General features: G+C 51.3%; 1 protein-coding gene across 1 annotated transcript in view; it reads left to right on the forward strand.

The window, feature by feature from the left end:
- The window catches only part of LOC139251257 (microfibrillar-associated protein 2-like), a 54,501-nt gene that overhangs the window by 27,578 nt on the left and 13,459 nt on the right, over positions 1-13,464 (forward strand). Inside the window, exons 6-7 of the mRNA XM_070873228.1 lie at positions 2,367-2,454; positions 5,511-5,584. Coding sequence (XP_070729329.1) covers positions 2,367-2,454; positions 5,511-5,584 — 162 coding nt within the window. The remainder of the gene's footprint in view (positions 1-2,366; positions 2,455-5,510; positions 5,585-13,464) is intronic.

Here is a 13,464-nt window from a genome sequence, read left to right on the forward strand (position 1 = left end):
ACGGTTCAGTCACCTGAGAACTCACTGTTAGAGTGGAGGCAAGTCTTCCTCGACTCCGAGGGACTGCCTCTGATGGTGATATTAACGACTTGGAAGAAGGGACTGAGTGTAACGTAGACAAGTTTGCTGACGATACAAAGATGGGAGGAAAAGCAATGTGTGAGGAGGACACAAAAATCTGCAAAAGAACATAGACAGGCTCAGTGAGTGGGCAAAAATTTGTCAGATGGAGTATAATGTTGGAAAGTGTGAGGTCATGCACTTTGGCAGAAAAAAAATCAAAGAGCAAGTTACTATTTAAATGGAGAAAGATTGCAAAGTGCTGCAGTACAGCGGGACCTGGGGGTTACTTGTGCATGAATCACAAAAGGTTAGTATGCAGGTACAGCAAGTGATCAGGAAGGCCAGTGGTATCTTGGCCTTTATTGCAAAGGGGATGGAGTATAAAAGCAGGGAAGTCTTGCTCCAGTTATACAGGGTATTGGTGAGGCCACACCTGGAGTACTGCGTGCAGTTTTGGTCTCCGTATTTACGAAAGGATAGACTTGCTTTGGAGGCAGTTCAGAGAAGGTTCACTCGGTTGATTCCGGAGATGAGGGGGTTGACTTATGAGGAAAGGTTGAGGAGGTTGGGCCTCTACTCATTGGGATTCAGAAGAATGAGAGGTGATCTTATCGAAACGTATCAGATTATGAGGGGGCTCGACAAGGTGGATGCAGAGAGGATGTTCCCACTGATGGAGGAGACTAGAACTAGGGGGCATGGTCTTAGAATAAGGGGCCGTCCATTTAAAACTGAGATGAGGAGGAATTTCTTCTCTCAGAGGGTTGTAAATCTGTGGAATTCGCTGCCTCAGAGAGCCTCTCAGAACAGAAGAAATAGGAGCAGGAGTCGGCCATACGGCCCCTCGAGCCTGCTCCGCCATTTAATACGATCATAGCTGATCCGATCATGGACTCAGCTCCACTTCCCTGCCCACTCCCCAGAACCCTTCACTCCCTTATCACTCAAAAATCTGTCTATCTCCACCTTAAATATATTCAATGTCCCGGCTTCCACAGCTCTCTGAGGCAGACACAGTGGCAGCCTGTTCCCTATCGGAGGGGGATTAACCCTCTCACCCACCTCCTCCCAGTTACAGACCCTGTTCCCTATCGGAGGGGGATTAACCCTCTCACCCACCTCCTCCCAGTTACAGACCCTGTTCCCTATCGGAGGGGGATTAACCCTCTCACCCACCTCCTCCCAGTTACAGACCCTGTTCCCTATTGGAAGGGGATTAACCCTCTCACCCACCTCCTCCCAGTTACAGACACTGTTCCCTGTGGGAGGAGGAATAACCCTCTCGCCCACCTCCTCCCAGTTACAGACCCTGTTCCCTATCAGAGGGGGATTAATCCTCTCACCCACCTCCTCCCAGTTACAGACCCTGTTCCCTATCGGAGGGGGATTAATCCTCTCACCCACCTCCTCCCAGTTACAGACCCTGTTCCCTATCGGAGGGGAATTAACCCTCTCACCCACCTCTTCCCAGTTACAGACCCTGTTCCCTATCGGAGGGGGATTAACCCTCTCACCCACCTCCTCCCAGTTACAGACCCTGTTCCCTATCGGAGGGGGATTAACCCTCTCACCCACCTCCTCCCAGTTACAGACCCTGTTCCCTATCGGAGGGGGATTAACCCTCTCGCCCACCTCCTCCCAGTTATAGACCTTGTTCCCTATCGGAGGGGGATTAACCCTCTCGCCCACCTCCTCCCAGTTACAGACCTTGTTCCCTATCGGAGGGGGATTAACCCTCTCACCCACCTCCTCCCAGTTACAGACACTGTTCCCTATCGGAGGGGGATTAACCCTCTCACCCACCTCCTCCCAGTTACAGACCCTGTTCCCTATCGGAGGGGGATTAACCATCTCACCCACCTCCTCCCAGTTACAGACCCTGTTCCCTATCGGAGGGGGATTAACCCTCTCGCCCACCTCTTCCCAGTTACAGACCCTGTTCCCTATCGGAGGGGGATTAACCCTCTCACCCACCTCCTCCCAGTTACAGACCCTGTTCCCTATCGGAGGGGGATTAACCCTCTCGCCCACCTCCTCCCAGTTACAGACCCTGTTCCCTATCGGAGGGGGATTAACCCTCTCACCCACCTCCCAGTTACAGACCCTGTTCCCTATCGGAGGGGGATTAACCCTCTCACCCACCTCCTCCCAGTTACACACCCTGTTCCCTATCGGAGGGGGATTAACCCTTTCGCCCACCTCCCAGTTACAGACCCTGTTCCCTATCGGAGGGGGATTAACCCTCTCACTGCCCCAGTGTGCCTGTGTATTGACTGTCCTTTCTCTCTCTCTCTCCGATACAGAATGTCGAGAAGAACAGTACCCTTGCACACGTCTGTATTCAGTGAACCATCCCTTGAAGCAATGCGTGCACACACTGTGCTTCTACAGGTATTGGGTCGCTTGAGATTACGTGGGTCCGTGATAGAGGAGAGTGTACAGATTGGATAGGCTGGGTTTATTGTCATTGTAACAGAGGAGGTTGAGAGGAGAGCTCATCGAGGTGCACAAAATATCGAGGGGCCTGGACATGGTGGATAGTAAGGGTCTATTTCCATTGGTGGAGGGGTCTATTACGAGGGGGTATAGTTTTAAGGTGGTTGGTGGAAGGTTTAGAGGGGATTTGAGGGGGGGCTTCTTTACGCAGAGGGTTGTGGGGATCTGGAACTCGCTGCCTGGAAGAGTGGTGGATGCAGAAACCCTCACCACTGTGAAGAGATGGTTGGATGGGCCCTTAAAGTGCAGTAACCTGCAGGGTTATAGACCGAGAGCTGGTAATTGGGATTAGACTGGATAACCTCTTGTTGGCCGGTGCAGATATAACGGTAAGTACTGCAGGGAATCGAATACGGCCAGGGTGATCTCCTGGACTAGTGTCGATCGCCTGGATGGGTCGGAGAGGAATTTTCCCAAATTTTTTCCCCAATTGGCCTGGGTTTCTATCCGGTTTTTGCCTCTCCCAGGAGATCACACGGCTCCGGTTGGGGTGGAGTGTGGAATGTTTCAGTGTAAGGGGTGTTGCAGTTGTGTGGGGCGGACTGGTTGGACTGGGTGCTCTTTGCCTTTCCGCCATTGTTCATTGTTCGTTAGTTTATCTGTAACCTTCAGGGCTGCTGACCAAGGGCCGTGCGGCTCTTTGTCGGCCGGAGCGGACACGATGGGCCGAAATGGCCTCCTTCTGTGCTGTAACTTTCTGGTTCTATATTTCTACGGGATGTGGGAGGGGATTAAATGGGTGACTAGAGTCCGAGATAGGGGAGAGTGTACTTGGGCTGTTGGAGGGGATAAATGATTTGAAGAAGGGACTGAGTGTAGCGTAGACAAGTTTGCTGACGATACAAAGATGGGAGGAAAAGCAATGTGTGAGGAGGACACAAAAAATCTGCAAAAGGACAGAGACAGGCTCAGTGAGTGGGCAAAAATTTGTCAGATGGAGTATAATGTTGGAAAGTGTGAGGTCATGCACTTTGGCAGAAAAAAATCAAAGAGCAAGTTATTATTTAAATGGAGAAAGATTACAAAGTGCTGCAGTACAGCGGGACCTGGGGGTTACTTGTACATGAAACACAAAAGGTTAGTATGCAGGTACAGCAAGTGATCAGGAAGGCCAATGGTATCTTGGCCTTTATTGCAAAGGGGATGGAGTATAAAAGCAGGGAAGTCTTGCTCCAGTTATACAGGGTATTGGTGAGGCCACACCTGGAGTACTGCGTGCAGTTTTGGTCTCCGTATTTACGAAAGGATATACTTGCTTTGGAGACAGTTCAGAGAAGGTTCACTCGGTTGATTCCGGAGATGAGGGGGTTGACTTATGAGGAAAGGTTGAGGAGGTTGGGCCTCTACTCATTGGAATTCAGAAGAATGAGAGGTGATCTTATCGAAACGTATCAGATTATGAGGGGACTCGACAAGGTGGATGCAGAGAGGATGTTCCCACTGATGGGGGAGACTAGAACTAGGGGGCATGGTCTTAGAATAAGGGGCCGCCCATTTAAAACTGAGATGAGGAGGAATTTCTTCTCTCAGAGGGTTGTAAATCTGTGGAATTCGCTGCCTCAGAGAGCTGTGGAAGCCGGGACATTGAATATATTTAAGATAGAAATAGACAGTTCATTAACCGATAAGGGGATAAGGGGGCGGGCAGGGAAGTGGAGCTGAGTCCATGATCGGATCAGCCATGATCGTATTAAATGGCGGAGCAGGCTCGAGAGGCCGTATGGCCGACTCCTGCTCCTATTTCTTACGTTCTCATGTTCTTATGGGTGGGTAGAGTCAGTGATAGGGGAGAGCATACATGTGCTGTGGGAGGGGATTAAATGTGTGACTCGAGTCCTATATAGGGGTACACGGGCTGCTGACATCACAGTGTCATGGTACATCAGTTATTGAAAGTTGGCATGCAGATACAGCAGGCGGTGAAGAAGGCAAATGGTATGTTGGCCTTCATAGCGAGAGGATTTGAGTATAGGAGCAGGGAGGTCTTACTGCAGTTGTACAGGGTCTTGGTGAGGCCTCACCTGGAATATTGTGTTCAGTTTTGGCCTCCTAATCTGAGGAAGGACGTTCTTGCTATTGAGGGAGTGCAGCGAAGGTTCACCAGATTGATTCCCGGGATGGCAGAACTGACATATGAAGAAAGACTGGATCGACTAGGCTCATATTCACTGGAATTTAGAAGGATGAAAGGGGATCTCATAGAAACATATAAGATTCTGACGGGGATTGTACAGGTTAGATGCAGGAAGAATGTTCCCGATGTTGGGGAAGTCAAGAACCAGGGGTCACAGTCTAAGGATAAGGGGTAAGCCATTTAGGACCGAGATGAGGAGAAACTTCTTCACTCAGAGAGTTGTTAACCTGTGGAATTCCCGGCTACAGAGAGTTGTTGAGGCCAGTTCATTGGATATATTCCAGAGGGAGTTAGATATGGCCCTTACGGCTAAAGGGATCAAGAGGTATGGAGAGAAAGCAGGAAAGGGGTACTGAGGGAATGATCAGCCATGATCTTATTGAATGGTGGTGCAGGCTCGAAGGGCCGAATGGCCCACTCCTGCACCTATTTTCTATGTTTCTATTTTTCATGAAACTTTCCGATCGTGAGCACAGATTCGATACCCTCCTGGTCAGTTGAGGGTAGGTGGCTGTTGAGCGAAGTGTGTTGGTGACGTCTGATGGTGCTCATGACCTGGTTTGACCTTCATGGGACAGGGGCATGGGGGCGTCTGTTGTGGGGGCGCTGATGGTTTTGAGTCGAGGAAGAAGGCTAGCAGACAAAGTTCAGAGGGTTTCGGGAGAGGGAGATTGGAAGGCATGGGACACAGGAGGAAGGAGATGGAGGGGTATTGGGGGATTGTCCAATCCACAGCCCTCCCACCCATCCCCGCAGCCCCAGCCCTGAATAAATGGACACTTGCCAATGGACCTCTCTGCTTTCACCCCCTCTCCAGCCTCCGCAGGATGTATATCGTGAACAAGGAGATATGCATTCGTACTGTTTGTCTGCAGGAGGAGAAAATTAAAGGTAAGGGACTGAGTCACACCTCCCTCTCCCCTCCCCACTCATCGGTACAGAGCTTTACTCTGGGAGTGTTTGATGGGACAGTGGAGAGGGAGCTTAACTCTGTATCTAACCCCGTGCTGTACCTGCCCTGGGAGTGTTTGATGGGACAGTGTAGAGGGAGCTTTACTCTGTATCTAACTCCCTGTACCTGCCCTGGGAGTGTTTGATGGGACAGTGTAGAGGGAACTTTACTCTGTATCTAACCCCCTATACCTGCCCTGGGAATGTTTGATGGGACAGTGTAGAGGGAGCTTTAATCTGTATCTAACCCCTGTACCTGCCCTGGGAATGTTTGATGGGACAGTGTAGAGGGAGCTTTACTCTGTATCTAACCCCATGCTGTACCTGCTCTGGGAGTGTTTGATGGGACAGTGTAGAGGGAGCTTTACTCTGTATCTAACCCCATGCTGTACCTGCTCTGGGAGTGTTTGATGGGACAGTGTAGAGGGAGCATTACTCTGTATCTAACCCCCTGTACCTGCCCTGGGAGTGTTTGATGGGACAGTGTAGAGGGCGCTTTACTCTGTATCTTACCCCCTGTACCTGACCTGGGATTGTTTGATGGGACAGTGTAGAGAGAGCTTTACTCTGTATCTAACCCCCTGTACCTGCCCTGGGAGTGTTTGATGGGACAGTCTAGAGGGAGCTTTACTCTGTATCTAACCCCGTGCTGTATCTGCCCTGGGAGTGTTTGATGGGACAGTATAGAGGGAGCTTTACTCTGTATCTAACTCCCTGTTCCTGCCCTGGGAGTGTTTGATGGGACAGTGTAGAGGGAGCTTTACTCTGTATCTAACCCCCTATACCTGCCCTGGGAGTGTTTGATGGGACAGTGTAGAGGGAGCTTTACTCTGTATCTAACCCCCTGTACCTGCCCTGGGAATGTTTGATGGGACAGTGTAGAGGGAGCTTTACTCTGTATCTAACCCCATGCTGTACCTGCTCTGGGAATGTTTGATGGGACAGTGTAGAGGGAGCTTTACTCTGTATCTAACCCCATGCTGTACCTGCTCTGGGAGTGTTTGATGGGACAGTGTAGAGGGAGCTTTACTCTGTATCTAACCCCCTGTACCTGCCCTGGGAGTGTTCGATGGGACAGTGTAGAGGGAGCTTTACTCTGTATCTCACCCCCTGTACCTGCCCTGGGAGTGTTTGATGGGACAGTCTAGAGGGAGCTTTACTCTGTATCTAACCCCCTGTGCCTGCCCTGGGAGTGTTTAATGGGACAGTGTAGAGGGAGCTTTACTCTGTATCTAACCCCGTGCTGTATCTGCCCTGGGAGTGTTCGATGGGACAGTGCAGAGGGAGCTTTACTCCGTATCTAACCCCCTGTACCTGCCCTGGGAGTGTTTGATGGGACAGTGTAGAGAGAGCTTTACTCTGTATCTAACCCCCTGTGCCTGCCCTGGGAGTGTTTGATGGGACAGTGTAGAGGGAGCTTTACTCTGTATCTAACCCCCTGTACCTGCCCTGGGAATGTTTGATGGGACAGTGTAGAGGGAGCTTTACTCTGTATCTAACCCCATGCTGTACCTGCTCTGGGAGTGTTTAATGGGACAGTGTAGAGGGAGCTTTACTCTGTATCTAACCCCCTGTACCTGCCCTGGGAGTGTTCGATGGGACAGTGTAGAGGGAGCTTTACTCTGTATCTCACCCCCTGTACCTGCCCTGGGAGTGTTTGATGGGACAGTCTAGAGTGAGCTTTACTCTGTATCTAACCCCCTGTGCCTGCCCTGGGAGTGTTTCATGGGACAGTGTAGAGGGAGCTTTACTCTGTATCTCACCCCCTGTACCTGCCCTGGGAGTCTTTGATGAGACAGTGTAGAGGGAGCTTTACTCTGTATCTAACCCCCTGTGCCTGCCCTGGGAGTGTTTAATGGGACAGTGTAGAGGGAGCTTTACTCTGTATCTAACCCATGCTGTACCTGCCCTGGGAGTGTTTGATGGGCCAGTGTAGAGGGAGCTGTACTCTGTATCTAACCCCGTGCTGTATCTGCCCTGGGAGTGTTTGATGGGACAGTGCAGAGGGAGCTTTACTCTGTATCTAACCCCCTGTACCTGCCCTGGGAGTGTTTGATGGGACAGTGTAGAGGGAGCTTTACTCTGTATCTAACCCCGTGCTGTATCTGCCCTGGGAGTGTTTGATGGGACAGTGTAGAGAGAGCTTTACTCCGTATCTAACCCCCTGTACCTGCCCTGGGAGTGTTTGATGGGACAGTGTAGAGGGAGCTTTACTCTGTATCTAACCCCCTATACCTGCCCTGGGAGTGTTTGATGGGACAGTGTAGAGGGAGCTTTACTCTGTATCTAACCCCTTGTACCTGCCCTGGGAATGTTTGATGGGACAGTGTAGAGGGAGCTTTACTCTGTATCTAACCCCATGCTGTACCTGCTCTGGGAGTGTTTGATGGGACAGTGTAGAGGGAGCTTTACTCTGTATCTAACCCCCTGTACCTGCCCTGGGAGTGTTCGATGGGACAGTGTAGAGGGAGCTTTACTCTGTATCTCACCCCCTGTACCTGCCCTGGGAGTGTTTGATGGGACAGTCTAGAGGGAGCTTTACTCTGTATCTAACCCCCTGTGCCTGCCCTGGGAGTGTTTCATGGGACAGTGTAGAGGGAGCTTTACTCTGTATCTCACCCCCTGTACCTGCCCTGGGAGTCTTTGATGAGACAGTGTAGAGGGAGCTTTACTCTGTATCTAACCCCCTGTACCTGCCCTGGGAGTGTTTAATGGGACAGTGTAGAGGGAGCTTTACTCTGTATCTAACCCCGTGCTGTATCTGCCCTGGGAGTGTTCGATGGGACAGTGCAGAGGGAGCTTTACTCCGTATCTAACCCCCTGTACCTGCCCTGGGAGTGTTTGATGGGACAGTGTAGAGAGAGCTTTACTCTGTATCTAACCCCCTGTGCCTGCCCTGGGAGTGTTTGATGGGACAGTGTAGAGGGAGCTTTACTCTGTATCTAACCCCATGCTGTACCTGCTCTGGGAGTGTTTGATGGGACAGTGTAGAGGGAGCTTTACTCTGTATCTAACCCCCTGTACCTGCCCTGGGAGTGTTTGATGGGACAGTGTGGAGGGCGCTTTACTCTGTATCTTACCCCCTGTACCTGCCCTGGGATTGTTTGATGGGACAGTGTAGAGAGAGCTTTACTCTGTATCTAACCCCCTGTACCTGCCCTGGGAGTGTTTGATGGGACAGTCTAGAGGGAGCTTTACTCTGTATCTAACCCCGTGCTGTATCTGCCCTGGGAGTGTTTGATGGGACAGTATAGAGGGAGCTTTACTCTGTATCTAACTCCCTGTTCCTGCCCTGGGAGTGTTTGATGGGACAGTGTAGAGGGAGCTTTACTCTGTATCTAACCCCCTATACCTGCCCTGGGAGTGTTTGATGGGACAGTGTAGAGGGAGCTTTACTCTGTATCTAACCCCCTGTACCTGCCCTGGGAATGTTTGATGGGACAGTGTAGAGGGAGCTTTACTCTGTATCTAACCCCATGCTGTACCTGCTCTGGGAGTGTTTGATGGGACAGTCTAGAGGGAGCTTTACTCTGTATCTAACCCCCTGTACCTGCCCTGGGAGTGTTCGATGGGACAGTGTAGAGGGAGCTTTACTCTGTATCTCACCCCCTGTACCTGCCCTGGGAGTGTTTGATGGGACAGTCTAGAGGGAGCTTTACTCTGTATCTAACCCCCTGTGCCTGCCCTGGGAGTGTTTAATGGGACAGTGTAGAGGGAGCTTTACTCTGTATCTAACCCCGTGCTGTATCTGCCCTGGGAGTGTTCGATGGGACAGTGCAGAGGGAGCTTTACTCCGTATCTAACCCCCTGTACCTGCCCTGGGAGTGTTTGATGGGACAGTGTAGAGAGAGCTTTACTCTGTATCTAACCCCCTGTGCCTGCCCTGGGAGTGTTTGATGGGACAGTGTAGAGGGAGCTTTACTCTGTATCTAACCCCCTGTACCTGCCCTGGGAATGTTTGATGGGACAGTGTTGAGGGAGCTTTACTCTGTATCTAACCCCATGCTGTACCTGCTCTGGGAGTGTTTAATGGGACAGTGTAGAGGGAGCTTTACTCTGTATCTAACCCCCTGTACCTGCCCTGGGAGTGTTCGATGGGACAGTGTAGAGGGAGCTTTACTCTGTATCTCACCCCCTGTACCTGCCCTGGGAGTGTTTGATGGGACAGTCTAGAGTGAGCTTTACTCTGTATCTAACCCCCTGTGCCTGCCCTGGGAGTGTTTCATGGGACAGTGTAGAGGGAGCTTTACTCTGTTTCTCACCCTCTGTACCTGCCCTGGGAGTCTTTGATGAGACAGTGTAGAGTGAGCTTTACTCTGTATCTAACCCCCTGTGCCTGCCCTGGGAGTGTTTAATGGGACAGTGTAGAGGGAGCTTTACTCTGTATCTAACCCATGCTGTACCTGCCCTGGGAGTGTTTGATGGGCCAGTGTAGAGGGAGCTTTACTCTGTATCTAACCCCGTGCTGTATCTGCCCTGGGAGTGTTTGATGGGACAGTGCAGAGGGAGCTTTACTCTGTATCTAACCCCCTGTACCTGCCCTGGGAGTGTTTGATGGGACAGTGTAGAGGGAGCTTTACTCTGTATCTAACCCCGTGCTGTATCTGCCCTGGGAGTGTTTGATGGGACAGTGTAGAGAGAGCTTTACTCCGTATCTAACCCCCTGTACCTGCCCTGGGAGTGTTTGATGGGACAGTGTAGAGGGAGCTTTACTCTGTATCTAACCCCCTATACCTGCCCTGGGAGTGTTTGATGGGACAGTGTAGAGGGAGCTTTACTCTGTATCTAACCCCTTGTACCTGCCCTGGGAATGTTTGATGGGACAGTGTAGAGGGAGCTTTACTCTGTATCTAACCCCATGCTGTACCTGCTCTGGGAGTGTTTGATGGGACAGTGTAGAGGGAGCTTTACTCTGTATCTAACCCCCTGTACCTGCCCTGGGAGTGTTTGATGGGACAGTCTAGAGGGAGCTTTACTCTGTATCTAACCCCCTGTACCTGCCCTGGGAGTGTTTGATGGGACAGTCTAGAGGGAGCTTTACTCTGTATCTAACCCCGTGCTGTATCTGCCCTGGGAGTGTTTGATGGGACAGTATAGAGGGAGCTTTACTCTGTATCTAACTCCCTGTTCCTGCCCTGGGAGTGTTTGATGGGACAGTGTAGAGGGAGCTTTACTCTGTATCTAACCCCCTATACCTGCCCTGGGAGTGTTTGATGGGACAGTGTAGAGGGAGCTTTACTCTGTATCTAACCCCCTGTACCTGCCCTGGGAATGTTTGATGGGACAGTGTAGAGGGAGCTTTACTCTGTATCTAACCCCATGCTGTACCTGCTCTGGGAGTGTTTGATGGGACAGTGTAGAGGGAGCTTTACTCTGTATCTAACCCCATGCTGTACCTGCTCTGGGAGTGTTTGATGGGACAGTGTAGAGGGAGCTTTACTCTGTATCTAACCCCCTGTACCTGCCCTGGGAGTGTTCGATGGGACAGTGTAGAGGGAGCTTTACTCTGTATCTCACCCCCTGTACCTGCCCTGGGAGTGTTTGATGGGACAGTCTAGAGGGAGCTTTACTCTGTATCTAACCCCCTGTGCCTGCCCTGGGAGTGTTTAATGGGACAGTGTAGAGGGAGCTTTACTCTGTATCTAACCCCGTGCTGTATCTGCCCTGGGAGTGTTCGATGGGACAGTGCAGAGGGAGCTTTACTCCGTATCTAACCCCCTGTACCTGCCCTGGGAGTGTTTGATGGGACAGTGTAGAGAGAGCTTTACTCTGTATCTAACCCCCTGTGCCTGCCCTGGGAGTGTTTGATGGGACAGTGTAGAGGGAGCTTTACTCTGTATCTAACCCCCTGTACCTGCCCTGGGAATGTTTGATGGGACAGTGTAGAGGGAGCTTTACTCTGTATCTAACCCCATGCTGTACCTGCTCTGGGAGTGTTTAATGGGACAGTGTAGAGGGAGCTTTACTCTGTATCTAACCCCCTGTACCTGCCCTGGGAGTGTTCGATGGGACAGTGTAGAGGGAGCTTTACTCTGTATCTCACCCCCTGTACCTGCCCTGGGAGTGTTTGATGGGACAGTCTAGAGTGAGCTTTACTCTGTATCTAATCCCCTGTGCCTGCCCTGGGAGTGTTTCATGGGACAGTGTAGAGGGAGCTTTACTCTGTATCTCACCCCCTGTACCTGCCCTGGGAGTCTTTGATGAGACAGTGTAGAGGGAGCTTTACTCTGTATCTAACCCCCTGTGCCTGCCCTGGGAGTGTTTAATGGGACAGTGTAGAGGGAGCTTTACTCTGTATCTAACCCATGCTGTACCTGCCCTGGGAGTGTTTGATGGGCCAGTGTAGAGGGAGCTTTACTCTGTATCTAACCCCGTGCTGTATCTGCCCTGGGAGTGTTTGATGGGACAGTGCAGAGGGAGCTTTACTCTGTATCTAACCCCCTGTACCTGCCCTGGGAGTGTTTGATGGGACAGTGTAGAGGGAGCTTTACTCTGTATCTAACCCCGTGCTGTATCTGCCCTGGGAGTGTTTGATGGGACAGTGTAGAGAGAGCTTTACTCCGTATCTAACCCCCTGTACCTGCCCTGGGAGTGTTTGATGGGACAGTGTAGAGGGAGCTTTACTCTGTATCTAACCCCCTATACCTGCCCTGGGAGTGTTTGATGGGACAGTGTAGAGGGAGCTTTACTCTGTATCTAACCCCTTGTACCTGCCCTGGGAATGTTTGATGGGACAGTGTAGAGGGAGCTTTACTCTGTATCTAACCCCATGCTGTACCTGCTCTGGGAGTGTTTGATGGGACAGTGTAGAGGGAGCTTTACTCTGTATCTAACCCCCTGTACCTGCCCTGGGAGTGTTCGATGGGACAGTGTAGAGGGAGCTTTACTCTGTATCTCACCCCCTGTACCTGCCCTGGGAGTGTTTGATGGGACAGTCTAGAGGGAGCTTTACTCTGTATCTAACCCCCTGTGCCTGCCCTGGGAGTGTTTCATGGGACAGTGTAGAGGGAGCTTTACTCTGTATCTCACCCCCTGTACCTGCCCTGGGAGTCTTTGATGAGACAGTGTAGAGGGAGCTTTACTCTGTATCTAACCCCCTGTACCTGCCCTGGGAGTGTTTAATGGGACAGTGTAGAGGGAGCTTTACTCTGTATCTAACCCCGTGCTGTATCTGCCCTGGGAGTGTTCGATGGGACAGTGCAGAGGGAGCTTTACTCCGTATCTAACCCCCTGTACCTGCCCTGGGAGTGTTTGATGGGACAGTGTAGAGAGAGCTTTACTCTGTATCTAACCCCCTGTGCCTGCCCTGGGAGTGTTTGATGGGACAGTGTAGAGGGAGCTTTACTCTGTATCTAACCCCATGCTGTACCTGCTCTGGGAGTGTTTGATGGGACAGTGTAGAGGGAGCTTTACTCTGTATCTAACCCCCTGTACCTGCCCTGGGAGTGTTTGATGGGACAGTGTAGAGGGCGCTTTACTCTGTATCTTACCCCCTGTACCTGCCCTGGGATTGTTTGATGGGACAGTGTAGAGAGAGCTTTACTCTGTATCTAACCCCCTGTACCTGCCCTGGGAGTGTTTGATGGGACAGTCTAGAGGGAGCTTTACTCTGTATCTAACCCCGTGCTGTATCTGCCCTGGGAGTGTTTGATGGGACAGTATAGAGGGAGCTTTACTCTGTATCTAACTCCCTGTTCCTGCCCTGGGAGTGTTTGATGGGACAGTGTAGAGGGAGCTTTACTCTGTATCTAACCCCCTATACCTGCCCTGGGAGTGTTTGATGGGACAGTGTAGAGGGAGCTTTACTCTGTATCTAACCC

Source organism: Pristiophorus japonicus, unplaced genomic scaffold (assembly GCF_044704955.1).
Source record: "Pristiophorus japonicus isolate sPriJap1 unplaced genomic scaffold, sPriJap1.hap1 HAP1_SCAFFOLD_427, whole genome shotgun sequence".
NCBI classification, from domain to species: domain Eukaryota; kingdom Metazoa; phylum Chordata; class Chondrichthyes; family Pristiophoridae; genus Pristiophorus; species Pristiophorus japonicus.